The 25,861-nt window shown below is 42.5% G+C and overlaps 1 protein-coding gene across 4 annotated transcripts in view; it reads left to right on the forward strand.

Annotated features, from left to right (window-relative positions):
* The first annotated feature begins 1,182 nt into the window (after positions 1–1,182).
* Positions 1,183–25,861, forward strand: part of LOC126284587 (putative ankyrin repeat protein RF_0381) — a 66,005-nt gene continuing 41,326 nt past the window's right edge. For 2 of the 4 annotated variants that reach the window (XM_049983613.1, XM_049983616.1), the window contains exons 1-3: positions 1,183–1,244; positions 18,649–18,818; positions 18,940–18,987. In XM_049983613.1, the coding sequence (XP_049839570.1) occupies positions 18,731–18,818; positions 18,940–18,987 (136 nt within the window). In that variant the 5' untranslated portion in view covers positions 1,183–1,244; positions 18,649–18,730. Of the gene's footprint in view, positions 1,245–18,648; positions 18,819–18,939; positions 18,988–25,861 lie in introns of those variants that run through there. The other 2 variants (XM_049983614.1, XM_049983615.1) reach the window with 1 other exon arrangement.

The following is a 25,861-nucleotide window of genomic DNA, read 5'->3' on the forward strand; positions in this document are numbered from 1 at the left end:
AGAAGCAAAACGCGGATAATGGAATGTAGTCGAGTTAAATTAGGCGATGCTCAGGGAATCAGATTAGAAAATGAGACACTTAAAGTAGTAGACGATTTTTGCTATCTGTTCAGTAAAATAACTGGCGATGGTCGAAGTAGAGAGGGTATAAAATGTAGACTAGCGATGGCAAGGAAAAAGTTTCTGAAGAAGGGAAATTTGTTAATATCGAGTATAAATGTAAGCGTCAGGAAGTTCTTCCTGAAAGTATTTGTATGGAGCGTAGCTATGCATGTCTGTGAAACATGGACGACAAGCAGTTTAGACAAAAAGAGAATAGAAGCTTTTGAAATGCGGTGCTGACGAAGAATGCTGAAGATTAGATGGCTAAATCACCTGAGTAATGGGGAGGTACTAAACAGAATTGGGGAGAAGAGGAATCTGTGGCACAACTTGAGTAGAAGAAGGGATCGGTTTGGTAGGACAGGCTCTGAGGCGTCAGGGGATGACCAGTTTAGTACTGGAGGGTAGAGTGAAGGGTAAAAATAGTAGAGGGAAACTGAGAGACAAATACAGTAAGGAGATTCAAAAGGATGTAGGTTGTAGTAGTTACTCGGAGATGAAAAAGATTGCACAGAATAGAGTAGCACGGAGAGCTACATCAAAACAGATTTTGGACTGGAGACCACAACACACAAACATGACCCGTTCACTTAGTTACGATATTTACTTAGGCACGTCCACCTTGTGCAAGTGTTTCGCTTTCTCTTCCCCTCCATGACGGGTATGGTGTGGACAAGAGGACAATAGGCGTGTCCTGAGCGCTGCACAGATATCTCCCTGCTAAATCGATCCGCCTAAGTGCCATAAGAGCTTTCTGAAGCCATTTGGAACAGCGTGTGAAAACTAGCAATCACGATATTCTCTATTCAGTAGCTCGTCGGTGTTGACGGTGAGTGCGTGGCGTCTCCTGAGGCTACTAACTTTTCGTGGGCAGCATATCTCAAGAGGAGACGGGAGGAAGGCGCCGGAGTGGACAACCCGCGGCGGGCACCGTGCAGACGAGTCGCCAGAGGCCACGAGATGAGAAGGGGGCCAGCGTGATTGGCCCTATTATCAATGTGCCCGTGGTGGTGGTGGGGGGGGGGGGGGAGGGAGGGAGGGAGAGGGGTAGGGAGGGCAGAGGGGAGAGGAGACTGCTGACAGAACGGGTGGCGATCCGACGCACAGGTTGCTGAGGCGCGGGGCAGAGCAGACCGCGTTCCGTAAGTCTCTACGTATTTCTTCCATCACCGTACGCTGTGCTATGTCTATCACTTACCTCAATTTAACAATCTCCTGTACTCGGTGCTACGCCGCTCTTAAAACTGGTCAGGATCACTAAAGGAAAGAACTGAGTTTCCTCTCTTTTCCACCATCTATGGCGCAACAGCTCTTCCCATGCAATCCTGTAAGTAAGTAACTGTCGTGTGACTAGGGCCTCCCGTCGGCTAGACCGTTCGCCTGGTGCAAGTCTTTCGATTTGACGCCACTTCGGCGACTTGCGCGTCGATGAGGATGAAATGACGATGATTAGGGCAACACAACACCCATTCCCTGAGGGGAGAAAATCTCCGACACAGCCGGGAAAAGAACCTGGGTCATTAGGATTGACATTCTGTCGTGCTGACCACTCAGCTACCGGGGGCGGACCATGCAATCCTGTATCGGCAACCGTCAGCTACGCACTTTAGCACACCACTGCTTCTCATAGCATAATTTAAGTATTAGCGTTACTAACAGTACTTGTATTTTTTACGTGTTATGTTTTCTTGATACAGGGGTTGCAAAGCAACTAAATCGCTTGATACGGGCAAGTCTTCAGGTCCAGATTGTATACCGATTAGGTTCCTTTCAGATTACGCTGATACAATAGCTCCCTACTTAGCAGTCATATGCAACCGCTCGCTCACCGATAGATCTGTGCCTACAGATTGGAAAATTGCACAGATCGCACCAGTGTTTAAGAATGGTAGTAGGAGTAATCCATCGAACTACAGACCTATGTCATTGACGTCGGTTTGCAGTAGGGTTTTGGAGCATATATTGTATTCAAGCATTATGAATCACCTCGAAGGGAACGATCTATTGATACGTAATCAGCATGGTTTCAGAAAACATCATTCTTGTGCAACGCAGCTAGCTCCTCATTCGCACGAAGTAATGGCCGCTATCGACAGGGGATCTCAAGTTGATTCCGTATTTATAGATTTCCGGAAAGTTTTTGACACCGTTCCTCACAACCGACGAATCATGCTGCGGGCCTATGGGGTATCGTCTCAGTTGTGAGACTGGATTCATGATTTCCTGTCAGGAAGGTCGCAGTTCGTAGTAATAGACGGCAAATCACCGAGTAAAATTGAAATGATATCAGGTGTTCCCCAGGGAAGCGTCCTGGGACCTCTGCTGTTCCTGATCTATATAAATGACCTGGGTGACAATCTGAGCAGTTGTCTTAGGTTGTTCGCAGATGATGCTGTAATTTACCGTCTAGTAAGGTCACCCGAAGTGCAGTATCAGTTGCAAAGCGATTTAGAAAAGATTGCTGTATGGTGTGACAGGTGGCAGTTGACGCTAAATAACGAAAAGTGTGAGGTGATCCACAAGAGTTCCAAAAGAAATCCGCTAGAATTCGATTACTCTATAAATAGTACAATTCTCAAGGCTGTCAATTCAACTAAGTACATGGGCGTTAAAATTACGAACAACTTCAGTTGGAAACACCACATAGATAATATTGTGGGAAAGGCGAGCCAAAGGTTGCGTTTCATTGGCAGGACACTTAGAAGATGCAACAAGTCCACTAAAGAGACAGCTTACACTACACTCGTTCGTCCTCTGTTAGAATATTGCTGCGCGGTGTGGGATCCTTACCAGGTGGGATTGACGGAGGACATCGAGAGGGTGCAAAGAAGGGCAGCTCGTTTTGTATTATCACGTAATAGGGGAGAAAGTGTGGCAGATATGATACGCGAGTTGGGATGGAAGTCATTGAGGCAAAGACGTTTTCCGTCGCGGCGACATCTATTTACGAAATTTCAGTCACCAACTTTCTCTTCCGAATGCGAAAATATTTTGTTGAGTGCAAACTACATATAATAAAATAAGAAAAATCAGAGGTCGAACGGAAAGGTTCAGGAATGGAAGGGTAGAGAGATAGTATGATTTTGTTTCGATGAACCCTCTGCCAAGCACTTAAATGTGAATTGCAGAGTAATCATGTAGATGTAGATACCAGAACGAATGTTACTTTTGCTGTAAGTTTGTCTGATCTGAAAGACAACAGCAGAGATTTTTAGTGAGCCGCTTGTAAAATGGCCTGTTGGCAAAACTTCATCCAAGGTTCACCAATGCTTCTGGTAAATCCCGTAAGAATTTGGAGGAGAGATGGAAACTGAATTCGTTACAGTATACAGGTTGATTCAAAAGTTGGCCAGAAAGTGTAAGAACTTTAGAATAGGAATTGTAGTGCCTGTGTTATTCCGATTACAATGCACTGCGGCGAATACAGCCGTAATGAAATAACGCATGGCTAGCGACATATGGAAGTTTTCGTGTGGAGTGAGCCGTTCACGGATACGGAAATGGCAAGGCGACCGCTCGCCATAATCGGGAATTACGGGTTCGAGTCCCGGTACGCCACAAATTTTTTTTGTCCTCATTCCATTCTGCAGCTGGTAGCGGTTGGGAATTCTTTTAATGGGAATTCAGTTAATGTACTTTGGAATAGGGATTCATTATCTTGGAATTAAAGCAAAACGAGCGAAAGCTTTAGAACGTCAGGAACAACATGAACAGTCAGTAGTCAGTGTACATGTGCCTTAAATTCAGCGACGACCTTTTATCGTTTACTGAGCGACATTGTAGATTACAGGACATTTTCGATCGAAAACGGTGGTCAGGTGGAGTACAGGCGCAGTCTTCTACGTTGCACGCTCAGTGCTGCACATCCCGTGCGAACATCTGGAGGGGGAGGTCGGACTTCACGGTCACCTCGCTCCCCTCATCTCACGCCTCTTCACTTTTCTTCGGATGGCGGCCGTATCAGAATACTTTTGGACGTGACGCCGTTCCGGATGAGGAGACACTTAATGCCAGGAGAGTCGCAGCCTCTAACAAAATTGGTGCGATGCCTGGTGTATTTCACTAGAAATTTTTACGAAGCTATTTTACCTGTATTTTAAATATCGCGCTGATTGTTTTGAACACCTACAATGTAAAAACTGCATTATCTTTGCTCATCATCGTTTGGACTGTTTGTTGTTTCTCACATTCGAAAGGTTTTACTGGCTCAGTATTACTTCCGAGGCCAAGGTTCTTTCAGTTTCTCCTCATGTTCTTGAATTGCCCTGTATCACGTGTAAGTAGGCTATTTAGGTTTTTATGTTGGTAACGCCACGTAGCGCTCTGTATGAAAATCACTGGCTGTGCTGTGTACAGTCTGTGGCTGGTTGGCATTTTTGTAATATTCGCTGTTGTAGTGTTGGGCAGTTGGATGTGAACAGCGCGTAGCGTTGGGCAGTTGGAGGTGAGCCGTCAGCAGTGGTGGATGTAGGAGAGAGACGGCAGAATTTTGAGAGCGGACGATCTGGACTTGTGTCCGTCAGAAAAACGAAATTTGTAATACTGGATGCCTCAGAACATGTCCTACCAACGGATCCCCTCTTCTGGTCAAGTTGTGCCACAAACTTCTCTTCTCCCTAATCCTATTCAATACTTCCTCATTAGTTATGTGACCTACCCATCTAATCTTCAGCATTCTTCTGTAGCACCACATTTCAAAAGCTTCTATTCTGTTCTAGTCCAAACTATTTATCGTCCATGTTTCACTTCCATACATAGCTACACTCCATACAAATACTTTCAGAAACGACTTCCTGACACTCAAATCTATACTCGATGTTAACAAATTTCTCTTCTTCAGAAACGCTTTCTTGCCATTGCCAGTCTACATTGTATATCCTCTCTACTTCGACCATCATCAGTTATTTTGTACCCAAATAGCAAAACTCCTTTACTACTTTAAGTGTCTCATTTCCTAATCTAATTCCCTCAGCATCACCCGACTTAATTCGACTACATTCCACTATCCTCGTTTTGCTTTTGTTGATGTTCATCATATACACTCCTTTCAAGTCGCTATCCATTCCATTCAACTGCTCTTCCAGGTCCTTTGTAGTCTCTGACAGAATTACAAGGTCATCGGCGAACCTCAAAGTTTTGATTTCTTCTCCATGGATTTTAATACCTACTCCGAATTTTTCTTTTGTTTCCTTTACTGCTTGCTCAATATACAGATTGAATAACGTCGGGGAGAGGCTACAACACTGTCTTACTCTCTTCCCAATAACTGCTTCCCTTTCATGTCCCTCGACTCTTATAACTGCCATCTGGTTTCTGTAGATATTGTGAATAGCCTTTCGCTCCCAGTATTTTACCCCTGCCACCTTTAGAATTAGAAAGAGAGAATTCCCCTCAACATTGTCAAAAGCTTTCTCTAAGTCTACAAATGCTAGAAACGTAGGTTTGCATTTCCTGAATCTTTCTTGTAAGATAAGTCGTAAGGTCAGTATTGCCTCACGTTCTGCAGTATTTCTACGGAATCCAAACTGATCTTCCCCGAGGTCGGCTTCTACTAGTTTTTCCATTCGTCTGTAAAGAATTCGTGTTAGTATTTTGCAGCTGTGACTTATTAAGCTGATTGTTCGGTAATTTTCACATCTGTCAATACCTGCTTTCTTTGGGATTGGAATTATTATATTCTTCTTGATGTCTGAGGGTATTTCGCCAGTTTCATACATCTTGCTCGCCAGATGGTAGAGTTTTGTGAGGACTGTCTCTCCCAAGGCCGTCAGTAGTTCCAATGGAATGTTGTCTACTCCAGAGGCCTTGTTTTGACTCAGGTCTTTCAGTGCTCTGTCAAACTCCTCACGCATTATCGTATCTCCCATTTCATCTTCATCTACATCCTGTTTCATTTCCATAATATTGTCCTAAAGTACATCGCCCCAGTATAGACTCTCTACATACTCCTTCCGCCTTTCTGCTTTCCCTTGCTTAGAACTGGGTTTCCATCTGAGCGCTTGATGTTCATACAAGTGGTTCTCCTATCTCCAAAGGTCTCTTTAATTTTCCTGTAGGCAATATCTATCTTACCCCTAGTGACATAAGCCTCTACATCCTTGCATTTGTCCTCTAGCCATCCCTGCTTAGCCATTTTGCACTTACTGTCGATCTCATTTTTGAGACGTTTGTATTTATTTGTGGCTGCTCCATTTACTGCAATTTAAAATTTCTCCTTTCATCAATTAAATTCAATATTTCATCTGTTACCCAAGGATTTCTACTACCCCTCGTCTTTTTACCTACTTGGTCCTCTGCTGCCTAAACTACTTCATTCCTCAAAGTTACCCATTCTTCTTCTACTGTATTTCTTTCCTCCATTCCTGTCAATTGTTCCCCTTATGCTCTCTCTGAAACTCTGTACAACCCTGGTTTAGTCAGATTATGCAGGTCCCCTCTCCTTACGTTCCCACCTTTTTGCAGTTTCTTCAGTTTTAATCTACAGGTCATAACCAATAGATTGTGGTCAGAGTCCACATCTGCCCCTGGAAATGTCTTACATTTTAAAACCTGGTTCCTAAATCTCTGTTTTACCATTATATAATCTATCTGATACCTTTTAGTATCTCCAGGGTTCTTCCATGTATGCAACCTTCTTTCATGATTCTTAAACCGAGTGTTAGCTATGATTAAGTTGTGTCTGTGCAAAATTTTACCAGGCCGCTTCCTCTTTCATTTCTTAGCCCCAATCCATATTCACCTACTACGTTTCCTTCTCTCCCTTTTCCTACTACCGAATTCCAGTCACCCATGACTACTAAAGTTTCGGCACCCTTCACTATCTGAATAATTTCTTTTATTTCATCATACATTTCTTCAATTTCTTCGTCCTCTGCAGAGCTAGTTGGCATATAAACTTGTACTACTGTAGTAGGTGTGGTCTTCGTATCTATATTGGCCACAGTAATGCGTTCACTGCGCTGTTTGTAGTAGCTTACCCGCATTCCTATTTTCCTATTCATTATTAAACCTACTCCTGCCTTACCCCTATTTGATTTTGTGTTTATAACCCTGTAGTCACCTGACAATAAGTCTTGTTCCTCCTGCCACCGAACTTCACTAATTCCCACTATATCTACCTTTAACCTATCCATTTCCCTTTTTAAATTTTCTAACCTACCTGCCCGATTAAGTGATTTGATATTCCACGCTCCGATCCGTAGAACGCCAGTTTTCTTTCTCCTCATAACGACATCCTCTTGAGTAGTCCCCGCCTGGAGATCCGAATGGGAGAATATTTGGCTATAAAAGAATATTACACGCCCCACCGAAATATATTATACATTGATCAACCAGAACATTTTGACCATCGACCTACTATCACAATAAACTCATCCAGGCGATAGCAGTGTCACGTGGGGACGAATGACTCCTGGCCAGACGCACATAGTGTCAGTGAACGTGATGTCCGTGTGTAGAATGGGAAAGGCGCACGATCTACCTGAGTTGGAGGGAGCATTTTGGTGTGTGTAATAGACATCCTAAGGGACCAAACTGTAGAGGTCATCCGTCCCTAGACTTGCACACTACTTTAACTAACTTAACGCTAAGGACAACACTCACACCCATGCCTGAGGGAGGACTCGAACCTCCGGTGGCAGGGGCCACACGGTTAGTGACATGGCGCCTCGAACCGCGTGGCCACTCCGCCCGGCGAACATTTCACAAAGCGCACGACTTGTTGGGTGATAGGGGTGTGCTGTGGTGAGCGTTACTTCAATGCGTGGTGAAACCAAGGTGAAACCACATCTAGATGTACTGGTGCTGGCTAGCCACCCCTCATGTTTGATGTCGCAGGATTGGCTAAACAGGACAGGAGACGAACTGTGGCGGGACAAACATCAGACTTTAATGCTGGGCAGAGTACAAGTGTGTCTGAATACCCAGTGCAGGGAACACTGCTAACGATGGGCCTCCGCAACGGACGACACACATATGTGCCAATGTGAAAATCATGACATCCGCAACTATGACTGCAATGGGCACGTGATCATATCAGCTCGGGACGTTGGCGCCGTGGCAGAGCGTTGAATGGTCTCAGGAATCCCGATACCTTCTTCACCATGCCAATAGGAGGGCGTCCGTTGTCTTCCAGTGGAAGAGCTCCTTGATACCTGTACTGAGGGGCGGAGACAAGATAGTGATAGCTCCATTGTGCCATGGGGGACAGCCATGTGGACTTCAATGGGTCCAGTGGAGCCCGTGTAAAGCACCGTGACAGCCAAGGAGGAGTCTCGTACACTGGCTGCAGACCACGTACACTCCATCATGACGATATTGTTTCCTGACAGCAGTGGCATTTTTCAACAAGATAATTCGCCATGTCACAAAGCCAGGAGTGTGATGGAGTGGTTCGAGGAACACAGTGGCGAGTTCCAAATGATTTGCTGTCCTCCAATCTCGCCAGATCTGAACGGATCGAACACATCTGGGTTGTGATTGAACGTGGCGTCAGAACTCATCGCCGCCCTCCCCGAAATTTACGGAAATTGGGTGACTTGTGTGTGTGCAGATACGATACCAACTCCCTACAGCGACCTACCGAGGCTTCATTGTTACCACGTCGCCGCTGTTATTTGTGAAATTAGGTAGGAGGTCGTAATGTTCTGGCCGATGAGTGTCTCTTTCAATGAAGAAAATTCCAGGCAGCAGGAATTTGTCCGCCTTCCAGCACTTTCAGACCTCTTGCACCTTTACACCCTCGTCTAGCTACTTTCAGACCTTTTCTACGCATTTGCTCATCCGTCGTGTTCCGTAGATTCCGTCAAGAAGAAGAAGAACCTTTACAGGTGTGGGACATCAAGACATACATTACCAAAACACAGGCTAATTGTAGGGACTTGATCTGTCCACCGTACTAAAAACAGGCTATTACCGCACTGCTTAATGATTTCGCCGTTGTGCCATCTAAATTTAATCGAGCCAAACAGGATAAATCGAGTCAAACAGGATAAAGGCTAACACATTAAAAGAGAGTTACATCCTGTTCTGTTACATCGGGCACTTCTGTTCATCTGCTATTGGCTCCTAAATAATTACTTCACTTCAACTTTTTTTTCAACGAAAATATGTACTGACATTTGTAAATACTTGAATGCTATGTGCAGCACGTTACTACCTCTTACACAGCTATATAGGAAAAGTTATTGCTTTTAAATTCCTAAGATGTGGATAACGAAAGTTGTTTTGAATTTGCCGGCCGGTGTGGCCGTGCGGTTCTAGGCGCTTCAGTCTGGAACCGAGTGACCGCTACGGTTGCAGGTTCGAATCCTGCCTCGGGCATAGATGTGTGTGATGTCCTTAGGTTACTTAGGTTTACTAGTTCTAAGTTCTAGGGGACTGATGACCTCAGACGTTAAGTCTCATAGTGCTCAGAGTCATTTTTTTGTTTTGGATTTGTGGTAGGGATTCTCAATGTTTTGATGGATGCTTGCGCAGTATCTTCTCACCAGAATACAAAACTCAGTTCTTAGTCTTGGACAAGGATGCAAAATTCCACATGAAGACATTACTGTGTCTTATACTGTGACTGTCTAAATCACAGATCAACTGAAACCAGTTTGTTTCTTGTCAGCGGCAAAAAAATCATTAAAAAGTAAATGTATGTAACAATTGCAATGTCCTGGAAATCAGTCCTGCAAGACCGTAGGTTTACAGCGGTTCGCTTCTGCTGAATAAACAATTGTTATTTTCATTGTTTTATTATTTATTTTATGGCCTTCATTGGACCACTCTAGTCAAAAATAAAAGTTATAAACAAGTTGTTACAGAGGGCTACAATTTGGCTCAACAATAACTTAATATGATATTTAGGTAAGGTAATTATTAGAGTCTATTCTTATATGAAAGGTGTTTTGCTGTTCTGTCTGCCCGATATTTCTTCATTCTTTCAGATATTTTCTTTCTTTCTTCATCTGAGAGCACTCTTCCTGTAATCCTTTTATTGATTTTCATTTGCAGTCTGGTTTGCGGGTCTTGCAGTATTCTTGTTTTCTCTGTCTTGTTTTTTAGATCACTACTGTAATTTGGAATTCTTTTATATCTTCCTTAATTTGTGTGATCCATTTATTGTCGCTCTTTCTATTCCACAATTTTTGTATTATTTTTTAATAATTCTCTTTCCTGGACTTCTCATCGGATATCCAAAGAATGAGATGCGTTTCTTCCTGATCGAGCTCATGACTGGTTCTATTTTCTTATATACTGTTTCATTTGATGCTATTCTCACATGTCCATTTATCTTACACTGTTTTGTTATACATGTCATAATTATTATTCTTTCTATTTTTAGTATTGTCAATTTCTGCTGTATTAGTTGTTTTAAAGATAGTTTCAGCTGCATACGTTATTTTTGGTTGTGTAACTGTTTTATAGTGTTTTTATTTTGCATCTATGGATAGGCTTTTTTTCTTGTATGTAGTTTCGGTAATTGAATTTGCGTAGTTCAGTTTTTTTATTCTATTCTGCCATGATGGCTTCTCATTTAGATTGTATGTTATTATTTCGCCTAAATACTTAAATTTATCAACAATTTTGATTTCCTGTTCTCCTATGGTTATTTTGTTTGCAAGTGGTGAATCAGTTAGCATTTTCTCCATTTATTCAAATGATATTCTAAGGCCTACTTTCTCTGCTATTTCTTGTAGTGATTTCAGTTGTTGCCTGGCTTCTTGAACGGTATTGGCTAGGAGAGCAAGATCATTAGCGAATCCCAAGCAGTTTAAGCTAATATCATCTTTTGCACTTCCAATTCTTATCATCTTTGGATTGTCTTAGTACCATTCTCTCATTATGTATTCCAGTGCACAGTTGAACAGTAATGGTGATAGGCAGTCACCTTGCCTTAAGCCTGTTTTTATGAGGAATGGTTCCGAAATTTCTCCATAAACTTCACTTTTGATTTGGTGTTGGTTAGAGTGGGTTGTATTATTTTAATTAGTTTTGGATGGAGTCCTAGATTTCTTAAAATTTTTCATACTGATGGCCTGTGGAAACAGTCATATGCCTTCTTAAAATCTACAAATGTTATTACTAGAGGTTTGTTCCATTTCTTGTAGTATCCCATACTCAATTTTAAACTATTTATCTGCTCTGCACAGCTTCTGCATGGTCTGAAACCTCCCTGATATTCCCCTGTTCTAATTGTTCCTTGATCCTTCCATATAGGATCTTGGATAGAGTTTTGTATCTGCAGTCTAGGAGAGAGATTTTTCTGTAGTTGTCTCAGTTGCTCTTCTCCCTTTTTGTGTAGTGGGTGGATGATAGCTGTGGTCCAATGTTCAGGGAGTCGTTCTGTTACCCAGATTCTTGTTAGAGCCATGTGTAAGGTGGTCCTGACTGTGTCACTTGCATATACCCACATTTCAATAAAAACCTGATCTTCTCCACATGTCTTATAATTTATTTGTTCTTTAAGAATTTTTTCTACTTCTTGGAAAGTTGGGGGCTCTAGTTTGTTAGGCTTGGTTTTTATTGGGGTATTTATGTTGGTTTGTAAGGGTTCGTTGGGTTCCACGCAATTCAGAAGTTTGTTAAATGCTTTTGCCATGATTTCTGCATCTTCTTGTTACTGTGTGTTATTCTTCCATCTTCATCTTTCAGTATTAGTGTAGAGACCTCTTATTGCTGTAGTTGTTTCCCAAATATTTTATAGTAGTTCCTGGAGTTGGTTTTTAGATAATTACCTTCTATAGTGTTTATAATATCTTTATGGAATCTCTTGATTCTTCTAATATTTTGTGTGAATTGTTTTGTTTCATTTTTTAGCTTGGTGGCATTTTCTTCAGTTTTATGTGTTTGAAACTTTAACCATTCTTGGTGTCTATCTTCATGGAATTTGTCACATTCTGATGTCCATCATGTACGTTTCCTTCGTGGGTTCAAGGGAGCTAGATTCTCTGCTTCTTTTTTAAGATTAGGTACAAGTTGTTCTAGATCATCTGTTAATTTGATGGTTTGTGTTATTTGTTGGTATTTATTATTATTAATTAGATTATTTGGGTCAAACCTTTTTATTTTATTAGTTTTTCCGGTCCTCTTCTTTAACGGAGTGAATTTGGTTTTAATTTTAGCTATATAATGGTCTGAGGCTGTGTCTACTCCTCTCAGTACTTTAACATTGTGGATCTCCTTATGAAAATTTTTGTCCATAGAGACATGGTCTAGCTGCCACTCGCCCTTCCTCCAGTCTGGATGTTTCTATGTTTTAAGTTTACTTGGCTTCCTCTTAAAGTATGTTGATTTAGATATAAAGTTGTGTTCCCAGCAGAGTTCTACAAGTGCCTGACCGTTTTTGTTCGTAAATTTATGTGGACTCCATTTTCCAATTATATCTTTATATTTCCTTCCTTTCCCAGCTGAGCATTGAAATCTACCAATAAGTTTTTTTACATTCTCTTTATTTACTCTGTTCACAGTTTGTTCTAAAAGGTCCCGAAATTTATCTACCTCTTCCTTTGTTTTTGTTACACGGTTTTTTTTTTCTTTTGTTGGTGCATGAGCATTTATTACTGTATAGGTTTTATTCATTGTTTTATAGCTTAGAGTCGCAATTCTTGGTGATACTGCATGGAAATCCGTTACTGAATCTATTATTTTTATGTTTACTAAAAACCGTGTTCCAAACTGAGGACATTATTTCATTCCCATCGGTCCTGATTTTCCATCATAAATTCTGTATCCTTACTATTCGAAAGTATCCTCTGCGGTGTTTCTCATTTCTTGGATCCCTGTTACTACATTTTTTTGTTTATTTACTTCATCTGCGAGCTCCTTAAGTTTTCCGGTCTGAAGTAGTGAGTTTATGTTGTGTGTTGCAATATAATTTATTTGCTTGTGTTTAGTCTTCTTTTTGTGTTTTAGTGTGCATTTTGATGGTTGCAAACGCTCCGATTCGTTGCTGTCTTCTAGTTGATTACCCACCAGATCCGATGTAGCCTTTTCCTGCCTTTTTGAGCAGGACGGTGGAATAGTTTTCCTAAAAGATCTTGGTTGTTTATCTGTGTGTGTTGACGGCGTTTTATCTTGTCATCTATCTATGCCTCAAAAAATTTTACACATTGGGTTTCATTTAGTTTGTGACCATTAATGCCCACTTTCACTGAAAGCAGGTCCTTATTGCTTGTCTAAAATCATATAATATGAATCATTGTGATATCAGGATTTTAAAAGTCCTCTGTGAACCACTTGTAGCCCTGTTCTTGCAACGCATATTTTCGGTTCATGGTTAAAGCACTTGTGCAGTGAATAAACTTTATAGATTTAGCAGCGCACTTTAAAGTCATTCGAAGATCTTTTATATAGGTTAAAACAGGGGAGTGTCTAGTACCATTGTTTGAGAGACCTCACGTTATGTCTCCCCCACCCTCCCTGCCACCCCGTAGTGAAACTGTTTTGGAAAGAAAAGTTTAGTGTTTCGGGCTTCTCTCCTTTATCCTCCATCTTGATGGCATTATGAACTGAGTGTCTGCATAGAAGTGTTCGACTAGTTTGCTGATTTAACGAAAGACCAAATCATCTTAGGAGTTCCTGTGAAGTTAGCAGATGTGACTTTCCAATTCATTGAGTCGTACACCTTTTTCTATTTTATTTGTAGGTCTGTTAAGGAAGTAGAATATTTATTGTCTCCTGCTTCGTGGAGAATTTTTTTTCGGTTTATTTGACACTATATCGACAGAATACAAAACTTTGTATTTCCTTGCTTTCGAATGAAATCACGAATTGACGAATAAGAAAGCAATCGGTGTGATGTTTGAAACATATAAATCCTGAGCTTCGGAATATAATCTGCAACCGAATCGCCACCCTTTCCGGTGGAAGCAGTGTCTGGACGTAGCATGACCTGAGTATCAGGGATGGGGTGGGCACGCACCTCGCTACTTACTGTTCCACTTTGTGTACCACACAGGTTGGTCCAACACCTGTGCTTGAACGCCCTGGTCTAAAAACACCAAATGATGCATCAGTCTAACAGTTTATCGGCAGGTTTGCGAAGCCTAAAAATGGATTGAAACAAATACGAGGGTTAACCTTTGCAACTCTTCAACAGTTGGCAGCATTGGTATGCGTCAGGTAGACTTGTTCTGTAGCCTCTTCTCTACAGCTCCAGATGGCGGGAAGCCTTCACATTGAACGGTTGGGTTGTTACAGTGTAAAGTATGGAACCCTGCGCAGACGGTCAATGCGATTTAGGCAACGTGCAGTCATTGAATTCCTGACGGCAGAAGGTGTCACCCCAAAGGAGATTCATCAGAGAATGAAAACAGTTTGTGGTGATTGTGTTGATGTGAGTAATGTGTGTCATTGGGCGAGTATGTTTAAAGATGTTGAGGTGGGAACACCTTACCTGCGTGACAAACAAAGAGTTGGACGTTCTCTGACAGCAACCACCGAGTTTCACAAGCAAAACGTTGACAGATTGATTCAGAACGATATTGTATCACTCACAGGGAAATTGCAAGCACAACCGGCATTTCACAAGATCGTGTGGGTCATATTACTACTTTGCTTGGCTATCGACAGATCCGTACACGATGAGAACCCCGGATGCTGACTCCTGAAATGTTAGCGCTCAGACGTGAAATTTGTCAGGAACTCCTCTCGCGTTACGAGAATGAAGGTGATGCCTTTATCCATTCAGTTGTGAGAGGAGACGAAACGTAGGTAGGCCATTACGATCCGGAAACGAAACGTCAGTCTATGGAATATAGACACAAAGACTCGCCCCTGAAAAGGAAATACAAGACGAATCCCTAAGCTGGAAAAATCATGGCCACAGTGTTCTGGGACCCAGATGGCGTTATCCATGTTGATTTCCTTGATCGTGGAACAACAATAAATTCAGAGCATTACGTCACAACGCTGCGAACTCTGAAACGACGGCAAAAAAGTGTCCTAAAGGAAAAGGGAAGTGTTTTCCTGCAGCATGACAATGCCAAACCCCACACTTCACTTACCACCACAGCAGAACTTCAGAGACTGGATCTCACCATCGTGTGGCATCCTCCATTCGGTCCAAATTTAGCACCGTCTGACTTCCATCTCCTCTCGATAGTGAGAGGTCATCATTATGCTTCTGATGAAGACGTTGAGAGACTGTGGTTGCGGAAACACACTGTCAACTTCTTCCATGACGGCTTCAGAAAACTTTTTCATCATTGGCAGGAATGTATCCAACTGCCTGGCGATTAAGTGGAAAAGTGAATATTGGTAATTAAATATCACCCTCTAAGGATTATTTGTGCGTTTGGTTTATTAAAATGTTCCCATCCAAACCCAAGTAACGAAGGTGGAGGCATTACTTTTCACTCAACCCTCGGAAACCCTGTCGGCCTAATGATGTTAACACAATAGAATTATAAATCAAGTCTCATAAGAGTTTATTGATATTTCTCACACACCACTGAATTGTGGCGTCACATCAGAGGGGATTCAAATGAAAGTTGTTAACAAATGTTCGTAAAACTATGTAAGTTAAATGATAACAGGATTTTCACAGGCTCTGTTTGAAAGTTCGAACATGTGTTCCAGAATCAGTGAGTATTCCAGGTCTTCAGGCAGTTACAGCGTGGCGTGGAGGTCAGTTAAGTTACGCCACGTCCGACGTTCTGCACCCAGAAAAAGTTATCCGCAGCCCGCGCGTCTGCCTCACACCTCGGATTCTGCCTTCAGAACTACCTCTCCATGTCACCGGAAAGAATTACCAAAAATGGCTCCGGCAGGAGCCTGAACGACAAAACTCCTAAAGCCGAAAGAGACCCAAAAGCACAAAGACAACGCGTGCCGGTTTGTGCCCGGAACTTTCTCTGTCACTCTCTATACTATTGAATTACACATTAATTCTGGCCAACATTCAAAATTAAGGCTATCTCACACAAATATTAAAATAACCTTACATTTATCACGTTCATTATGTCACCTCCCAAGCCATAAGCTATACAGTTTTAGGTAAGATATTAATAAAAACGTGAATCCCGTTTTTTTCCGTTTCTGCTTTCAGATGTTCCGTAGCATACAACATTTTTTTTTTTCCGCAAGCATTATAATATGGCAGCTGAAGGTATGCGTTCCTGAAAAATAAATCGCAAACACCTGTTGTACGATCCTATCCTTAGGAAGAAGATGCTGCTCTAACATCGTGAAACCGGCTGTACTACAAGTAATAAAGGATCATACAATAGATGTTTGCGGTTTACTTTCCACGAACATTTTTTATTTAGCATTGTTTTGGAATTTCCATATCAATAATCAACAAAATAATTACTGAGCAATGTGAAACTCGTCATCTGGGGTGACCAGGAAAGGAATTAATGCACGCAGTCTTTCTGTTATTTGTAGCTGTGGAAAAATCAAAAGTAGTGGCATAATAACGTAATCATACTGCTGTAAAATCGGCTGTAACTTTTCGAACAAGTGAAATAAAAGAAATGTATCTTCTTTACAGTTTACTATCATGGTTAGCTGTCTGTTATCTTACATTCTACGGTAACTGAAAATGATAGTTAGTTACTAATATTCTATTGCCTATCATAATACTCTAGATTTAAAAAAGTCCTAACTGTTGCAATGATTATCGTAAAATTATGTTATAACGAGCTCATTTCATTCCCACAGTCTCCGTAATATCTTTGGTTTCATTATAGCGTTTTTAGGGCATTGTCAGTCATATTGGAGTCAGCGCTCAGAAGCCGCTATTTGTGGCTGATACATTGTATATCTCTGCACAGTGTCTGCATCCTCATGGTACAGTATCCTTCAGACAGACACTGTACCATTCACTGATGTATCCGTGCTACGGCCCACGGATAGCCGAAGTGATGAAGGCGGACCGCTTGCGATTAGCTGGAAATCCGGTTTCATGTCTCGTCCAGCACAAACTTTCAAATGACGCAAACAGATGACGTCTATCTAGTGTCTCAAAATGAGAACCTATTCCTAAGACCGAGGTTTAGGCCACCTCCACGCTGGGAAGTACCCACGCCTGCCTGTAATACGGCTCGTTTAGGCGGCTAATCCCGCTGACGTAGGCGAGACGCAGCCCCTTCCCACGTCGCCCTCTGCGCGAAACGTCATCCCATAATGTGTCTCATTAAAGTCTCACTGGAGGAAGCGAAGTTGATAGTGATACCCTTTAAGTTAATAAGGGAGTGACAGAGGGTAGTGTGTTCTTTAGAGAGCGCTTGATCACACATGATGAGAAGTAAACAGAACTGTGGTATCTAAACTGTTTTCGGGAATAAGTTAGCTGAATGAGCCATTGTACTAGGCGTGTTTTTTTTAAAAGTAAGTACTGTTTTGAAATTAAAAAAAAGACTTGCTAAGATATACCAATAATTTTATTTTTACAGGAAAGCCTGTACCTTAATCTACGCACTGACGCCATAAAGTCTGATTCTTCCTTGTTTGCGTTGTATACTGAGTGTTTAAGATGCCTCCGATAATCGTGAGTCCCGCTGACAGTGAAGTACGGGCTGTTATAAGACCGATATTCATCGTCAGATCTGTGCAGTTTAAGGAGAAAACAGTACGAGTGATGGAATGGTGAGGAAGTGGGTGAGAGCACTTAAAAATGGCCGCACAAATGTGCATGATGAACAACGGAGTTGGCGTCTTTCAGTCGTGAATGAAACCTTGGTGCAGGAATTGGACAATAGGGTGAGAGAAAACAGAGGCTTTACGATTTCCTCCTTGCGGGTGTGACTTTCCTAATGCTTCTCGTAGTGTTTTGTACGACACTGTGACCGAGCACTTGAATTACCGAAAATTGTGCTCACGTCGGGTACCGAGAATGTTGACGGATGTGCACAAAACCAAAAGTTTAGACAGTGCATTGACTTTCCTTGGGCGGTACCACAACGACGGTAATGATTTCTTAAGCCAAGCTGTTACGGGCGATGATACGTGGGTGGCCTATGTCACACCAGAATCAAAACAACAGTCCATGGAAGTTGAGCAAGGGCATCGTTTTGCTGCAAGACAATTCCCGTCCGCATGTGGCGAATCAGACCAAAGATCATCATCTTTTCGATGGGAAACGCTAGATCATCCTCTGTGCAGCCCCGATCTTGCGCCCAGTGACTACCAGCTGTTCCTGCACTTGAAGAAACACCTGGGCGTTCAGCATCTTCAAGACGATGACGAAGTCAAAGCAGTGGTTATGAAATGGTTAACAAGTAAGGCGACAGACTTCTATGAGGAGGGATTTCAAAACCTGGTACAACATTATGAGAAGTGCTTCAATAGTGACGGAAATTAGGTAGAAAAGTAGATTACGGTACAGGCTTTCTTGTAGAAATAAAATTGAGATATCTTAGCTCGTCTTTTTTTTTTAAATTTCAAGACGGTACTTCCTTAAAAAACACTCCTCGTATATTGGGCAGAACGAAGTGGTTAGCCTTGTGAAATGCAGTAACGCCAAAGACTGAAACATTAATTTACTCCAGTAACTTTCCTTTATAGCTTGTAGAAAGAACGTTAGATTTGTAACTACATTTATTCATAAAATTACAGGTGTTCAACTGTCTGCAAATTTTAAGAAGATATCTTTAAGGAATAAGTTCTTCATCTGGCTTGACATCTCTCGCCTCTCATTATGTTCGACAAAGGCATTTTTTGGTTCCTGTGCATTTATACGGCAGTTGTCGTAGCTACTGACTACAACGACCCAGACCCCATTACAGGTAAAAATTTCATTTTTTCAAATGACAGATACCTCGGTATGATATCGAATAAATTGTCTTTGTACGTAGTGAAGTACATCTTAAATTTTCCCACTGATATATGTATCAACTACATTTTCAGAACCAGATCTTGAAATCACAGTTTACGGGTTAAAAAATGACACTACAGGTAAGTATTAATTTTCCGTTATTGCTGTAGTGATTGAAAGAGGGGTATATGAATTTGATGTCTAAGTCTGCCCCTTCGTAACTTTGGAAGAAAAATTTCCTTTAGAATGAACCTGCCATCATGCACGCACATGGGGATCCCAGAGAGACAGCAACGCCTATTACAGGAAATTTCCAGGAGCTACGAATTATTAAATTATTAATTTGGCACCACTGCGGTTCGATAGACTCATCAGAGTAAAAAGTTGGAATGAGCGTTGACACCGTGGCGTTTGATATCATTGCTAGGAAAAAAATCATAAAATTCACTCAGGACTGAATTTAGAGCTATCAGAATTGGTACTATTTGCATTACAATGGCAAAAGGCAACTGGTGCGAAGTTTCATAGTGATCACGTGTCCTACCACCAGATTACACAAGGACTCGAATTCCTCACTGTAAGCTCCACACTAAAGATTTAAACTTGAGACGAGAAAGTGAAATAATTAAATCTCTCACTAGCGCCTGAGAGTGCTGATACCATCAGGTATGAACGTGACCTAACATGTAAAATCTCAAACCAATTTAATATCGAACACCACGTTCAATGAGCAATGTCTCTGCTCACCAGCTGGCAGTGTCCGTCTGTCTCTGGAAAAAAAAATTCACAGGCTTCCCCCAGGTTACGTGTCCAGAGTCAGTTCTTTATGGTGGGGCGGGAACCGATCTACCCGAGCTCATGCCAAAAAGCGTGGGCCGCTGAGCCCAACCAAGGCGGGTGACACTGCATAAGCAACCACTGCTCCTAGGCCGTCCCTGAACAACGACAAGTTCCAGAAAGCTCTAGGAACATCGGCATGGTATTCGACAGGGCCAATCAAAGTACTCAGTTTCAAAAGCGGCGGGAAATCCGGTTTGTGCCGCTGAGGCGTGTGCCCGCCCGCTGGGAACACGGAAGACTTGCGAACTTTTCCCAGTTCCGAGCGAAAGCTAGGAACACCCTCTCACTAGATACTAACGTCGCAATGCTCTCGTCTATAGCAGGTGACTGCAGGGGGGTTTAGTAAAGAAAAGGACTGACGCTGCTGATACCCATAGCAAAATAGGAAAAGTAGAATTAAATGTCCAGTAGAAAATCTTCTGTAGACATCGGTATGTGGGAGGGACAAAACTGCATTTAAAATAAAATTTTAAAAGTGAGTAACAAACAAGATCCGGAAAGATAAAAATTATCAAGAGATGTGTGACACTATCGGGTTCCGTTCAGCATATCATGGTCCAAGAAATTAATTTGATACTAACTTACCTCATTTTGGTAGGGTTACTGCATGAAATAGTAACAGCCCTCCGTCGCCTTGCAATAATGTGACTGTTATGAAGTTTGCTTCATAATTGAGTTCCAGTATATTAATGCATCTAGTATTATAGTCTAATCTAGTTCTAATTCTGTCTATTTATGTGTTCATGTTCCATGTATCATTACGGCAACAATTGTAGCAAAGCTGTGGAATGTTCCAATATCACTGTAAAAATGATTTACTTGTACAAAGTAGAACAATATACAGCGCCAATGAAGCTGATATAGCCACGTATGTTCAAACACAGAGATATGTGCCTCGGGAATGGATGTGTGTGATGTCCTTACATTAGTTAGGTTTAAGAAGTTCTAGGAGACTGATAATCTCAAATGTTAAATCCCATAGTGCACAGAGCCATTTGAACCATTTGAACAGAGATATGGAAACAGGCAGAATACGGCGCAGCGGTCGGCAACGCCTATAGAAGACAACAAGCGTCTCGCGCAGTTGTTAGATCGGTTACTGCCGCTACAGTGGCAGGTTATCAAAATTTAATTGAGTATGAACATGGTTTTACAATCGGTGCACGAGCGATGACACACGGCATCTCCGAGGAAGCGATGAAGTGCGAATTTTACCGTACTGTAATTTCTCTAGTCTACCGTGAATATCAGGAACCCGGTAAAACATAAAATCTTCAACATTGCTGCTACCGGAGAAACATCCTGCAAGAACGGGACCTCCGACGGCTGAAGAGAATCGTTCAACATGACAGAAGTGCTGCCCTCCGTAAATTGCTACATATTTCAATGCTGGTCCATCAACAAGTGTCACCGTGCGAGCTATTCAACGAAACATCATCGATATGGGCCTTCGGAGCTTAAAGCTCACTCGTGTACCCTTGATGACTGCACAAAGCTTCACTCTTCACTTGGTCCCGACGGCACCGACATTGGACTGTTGATGACTGGGGACATGTTGCTTAGTCGGATGAGACTCTTATCACATTATGTGAAGCGGATAGACGTGTACGGACGTGGAGACAACCTCATGAATCCATGGACCTTGCATGTCAGCAGGGGACTGTTCAAGCTGGTAGTGTAGGGCGTTTGCTGTTGGAGTGATATGGGACCCCTGATACGTCTAGATACTACTCTGATCAGTGACAACTACATAAGCATCATGTTTGATCATCTGCACCCATTCATGTCCATTGCGCATTCCAACGGACTTCTGCAATTCCCACAGGACAATGCGACGTGTGGGGACACGTCTGGGATTGCTTCACAGTGGCTCCAGAAACACTCTTGAGTTTAAACACTTCTGCTGGCCACCAAATTCACCATACACGAACATTATTGAGCATATGTGGGATGCCTTGCAACGCGTTCAAAAGAGATGTCCATGCTTCGTACTCTTACGGATTTGTTGACAGTCCTGCAGGATTCATGGTGTCCATTCCCTCCAGCACTACTTCAGGCATTAGCCGAGTCCATGTCACGTTGTGTTGTGGCACATCTGTGTGCTCGTGGGGGCCCTATACGATATTAGGCATGTGTACCAGTCGCTTTGGCTCTGCAGTGTAATAAGCGAAAACACGACAACTCAAGAAGCTACTGTTTTACGAATACATTGTTGGTATACACGACCCTGGAAACCCTTCCAGCATTGCTACAGTATGTTACAGTAGTATGTATAACTTCTTTTGATGCACAAGAGATATATAAACAATTAAAATTATGAAGTTGATAATTGCAGTCCACTAGTTTGTGCTTGTGTCTACATACTGATGAACACAAACTCCAAGACTTGAAATTACTAAATGGCATCACTGTCTTTTACGCATTTATGGGGCCATTGTTCATAAGATCTACTATCATCAACGGCAGATTTTGTAATGCGTGATAGCCGGCCAGCGTGGCCGACCGGTCCTAGGCGCTACAGTGTGGACCGTTATGGTCGCGGGTTAGAATCCTGCCTAAGGCATGGATGTGTGTGATGTCCTTAGGTTGGTTAGGTTTAAGTAGTTATAAGTACTAGGGGACTAATGACCTCAGAAGTTAAGTCCCATAGTGCTCAGAGCCATTTGCTGCAGAGTAGTACGACATGCCTAGAACTCATCCAAGAAGGAAGTGGCTTAAAAGGTGCTTGTTCGCCCGATACTTGAGTACACCTATCTGGGATCCCTATCAGGTAGAATTCATAGAGGAGGTAGAAAAGATATAATAACGAAGGGCGGTGCGTTTCGTCAGGGAATCGCTTAGCCGGAGAGAGAGAGAGAGAGAGAGAGAGAGAGAGAGAGAGAGAGAGAGAGAGAGAGAGTTACAGAGATGCTAACCAAACTCCACTGCCAGGTGTTACAAGAGAGACGTTGCGCATCACTGGGAGATTTATGACTTAAATGAAATATTGGAATGAGAGTGACTTTTTACTCTAAAGAACACGACATTCCCATATTAAACAAAATTGTTAGTACTTAATTTATTACCGCTTGAACTTGATGGCTGTAAACAGAGAGTGAAGATAACAGGCAATGTTTTAACACCAATTACAGTTAATTGTTTACATGAAGCTAAGGTCCTTGTTGACATGGTGAACATGAGAAGTGACTAGTAGTACCTGAAGTGAAGGAGTAATGAAAGTAAATTTAGGACAACAGTCAAAAGAAAAACAGTAATACATCCTGTCGTTCCCTTTTATACACTATGCGATCAAAAGTATCCAGACACCTGGGTGAAAATGACAAGTTCGTCGCGCCCTCCATTGGTAATGCTGGGATTATATATGGTGTTGGCCCAGCCTTAGACTTAATAACAGCTTCCACTCTCGCAGGCATACGTTCAGTCAGGCGCTGGAAGATTTATTGCGGAATGGCAGCCCATTCTTCACGGAGTGCTACACTGAGGAGAGGTATCGATGTCGGTTGGTGAGGCCTATCACAAAGATGGCGTTCCAAAACATCCTAAAGGAATTCTATAGGATTCAGATCAGGACTCTGTGCAGCCCAGTCCATTACAGAGAAGTTATATTTGCGTAACCACTCCGCCACAGGCCGCGCATTGTAAACAGGTTCTCGATTGTGTTGAAAAATGCAATCACCATCCCCTAATTGATATTCAGCTTTGGGAGCAAGAAGGTGCTTAAAACATCAATGTAGACCTGTGCTGTGATAGTACCACGCAAAACAACAAGGGGTGTAAGACCCCTCCATGAAAAACACGACTACACCATAAAAACTCCGCCTCGGAATTTTACTGTTGGCACTACACAAGCTGGCAGATGACATTCATCGGGCATTCGCCATAGCCACACTCTCCCATCGGATTGCCACATTGTGTACCGTGATGCACGCTGAAACAACTTCGGAACACCGTAGTTAGTATTTCGGCTTTCTCTCTGTTAGCTTCCGTTTCGATGCCGGTGTGGTCACAGAGAATGAATACACGATTTTGATCCACTTACTGATTTTACATACGACCAAAATCTCTTAGTGTTTTTACTCAGGCCTGTTGACAACTTCTTACTTTCAAAATCATTGAACGCTTGTATCATTGCCCTCCTTACGCTCATTTTCGCCTCGTTCATCTTTTATGTGTCATCTAGGTTTTTACTTCTCTGTCTGAGCTTTACCGTTCGTAACTAATTATGTTATTAACTACTGGCTGGTTTGACCAATGCCACCTATACTGGCCTAATGTGGAAACTTCAAGCAATATTCCATTAATCACACAGAAGAATGAAGCAAAATGCTGATATATGAGATAAATATGTATATAAAGTCATTTCAAGTCTCATTCAGTCACTAAACGAAAAGTAAATTGAGAAAAGCATCTGTAAATGACGTCATTCCGCTTGCGACACGACACTTCACTAGCACGCCGGCCTCGTGCAGCGCTTGCCTCGTCGGCCTGTGTGAAGTGCCGTGTTGTGCTGTGGCCTTCCCTCTGTACTACCGCTGCGCTGCCCGACAACCGCCAATGGCGCGAACGGCAGAGGGAGCAGTCGTCGCTAACAGAGAGCTCACTCGCCTAGATAATAAGAACAGTTTCTACTATAACCCAAAATTTCTCACAACTTTCCTAATTATGATTGTAAACGGTGGTCAAATTTCCTACTAGGCGGTGGTTATCAAGTGCACCTGGTATACGCTTAAGTCACTACTTTAGTCTCAGAAAGTTTTAATAGACTTGGTAATAGTCTTGGCTACCACGTTCCCTTATTGAACTCGTTCTCTAACTATCTCAAGTTAAAACATGGCACAGCTACATTACGTTATTTCTTGAATATGACCCAAATTTACAAATTATAGACTTATCTAAAGGATAGTCAATCTGCAACGTTTCCCAGTCTTAAGGCCAAAATTTATATCCCCCTTTTTAGATAAGAAACTTGTCTCAGAATGACTTTCAGGACAATGTTTGAACATGTTATTCTACCAGGTCACTATTTTATATATATATATATATATATATATATATATATATATATATATTTCATCTGTTGTTTTCAGAGCACTTTGATATTACTGAAAAATTTGAACAACTAGCGAACCCCTAGACAAAAAACAACGACCGCTGCAGTGTATCATCCGTGACAAAGGCCGAGAAATACTGTTTCGGACGATGCAGTTGTGTGTCCCAGTCCTCCCAAGCCTAACTGAATGGTGGGACGACGGAGGGAGTACAGAGGTGTGACTAGCACGAGCTTCTGCAGCCCGGTACAGCTGCGTCTCGTGAGCTCTGAGTTTGTGCGCCTGGATGTGAAGCGATTTTTGTAACAAATCTAGCTGGAGCTGTTGCTGCTGCTCCTGCTGCATTAACGGCTGCTGTTTCTCCAGCAAGCGAGCTAATAACTACTAAATAACTTCCTGTTTGCTCGTCCTCAATGCCATATCTGCAGTAGCCAGATATTGGGATCACCCACGTGGAACAGTTACCTACAGAAGAGGAACCCAACCCAACGGAATGAAGAACAAAATATGGCAGACAGATTACGGACAAGATAACATACCAGGACAATGACAATCTTAAGAAAAGCAGTCGGCACAACGATGACAAAGTCAAGTGCAGCAGAATCAGAGAGGACAACTGGGTGGCATGCAAGTTAGTTACTCAAAAGTTATACTATAGCGAAGTATACCAAGTGTGAACGCTGAATTGACTGGCCGTGCACACTGCAGCTACCAAAAATACCGGCCGTGGTACTGACCGGCGCACTCACGTGGCAGGACAGTGGCAAGTTCACCGTGCAAGTGTAGCACGGCCGTGGTGCCCTCTATCGGCTATTGAGGTCTATCCTTCGCAGAGGATTCAACAGATACCAGGTCCCTCCCCCACGAAACGGGCACTTATACCCCAGCTGATGCAGCGGGTGGGGGCGGAAAGAAGGAATGGGTAACGACCAGTACGCATTGACCACTGGATGAGCAAAGGGTTGGTGGCCGGCGGTGCCAATCATGACATCACTGGAGGTGGGGGCGCCGGAGAGTTCTCGCAATTCCCATGGTAGCAGAAGGCACTTGTGAGGAGATGCTGCTAGTGGCCAGTGATGCTGGTCATCGTGGTCACCGCAAAGTGGAGAGGAAGGGGGACGCTTGC

This window comes from Schistocerca gregaria, chromosome 8 (assembly GCF_023897955.1).
Source record: "Schistocerca gregaria isolate iqSchGreg1 chromosome 8, iqSchGreg1.2, whole genome shotgun sequence".
Classification (NCBI taxonomy): domain Eukaryota; kingdom Metazoa; phylum Arthropoda; class Insecta; order Orthoptera; family Acrididae; genus Schistocerca; species Schistocerca gregaria.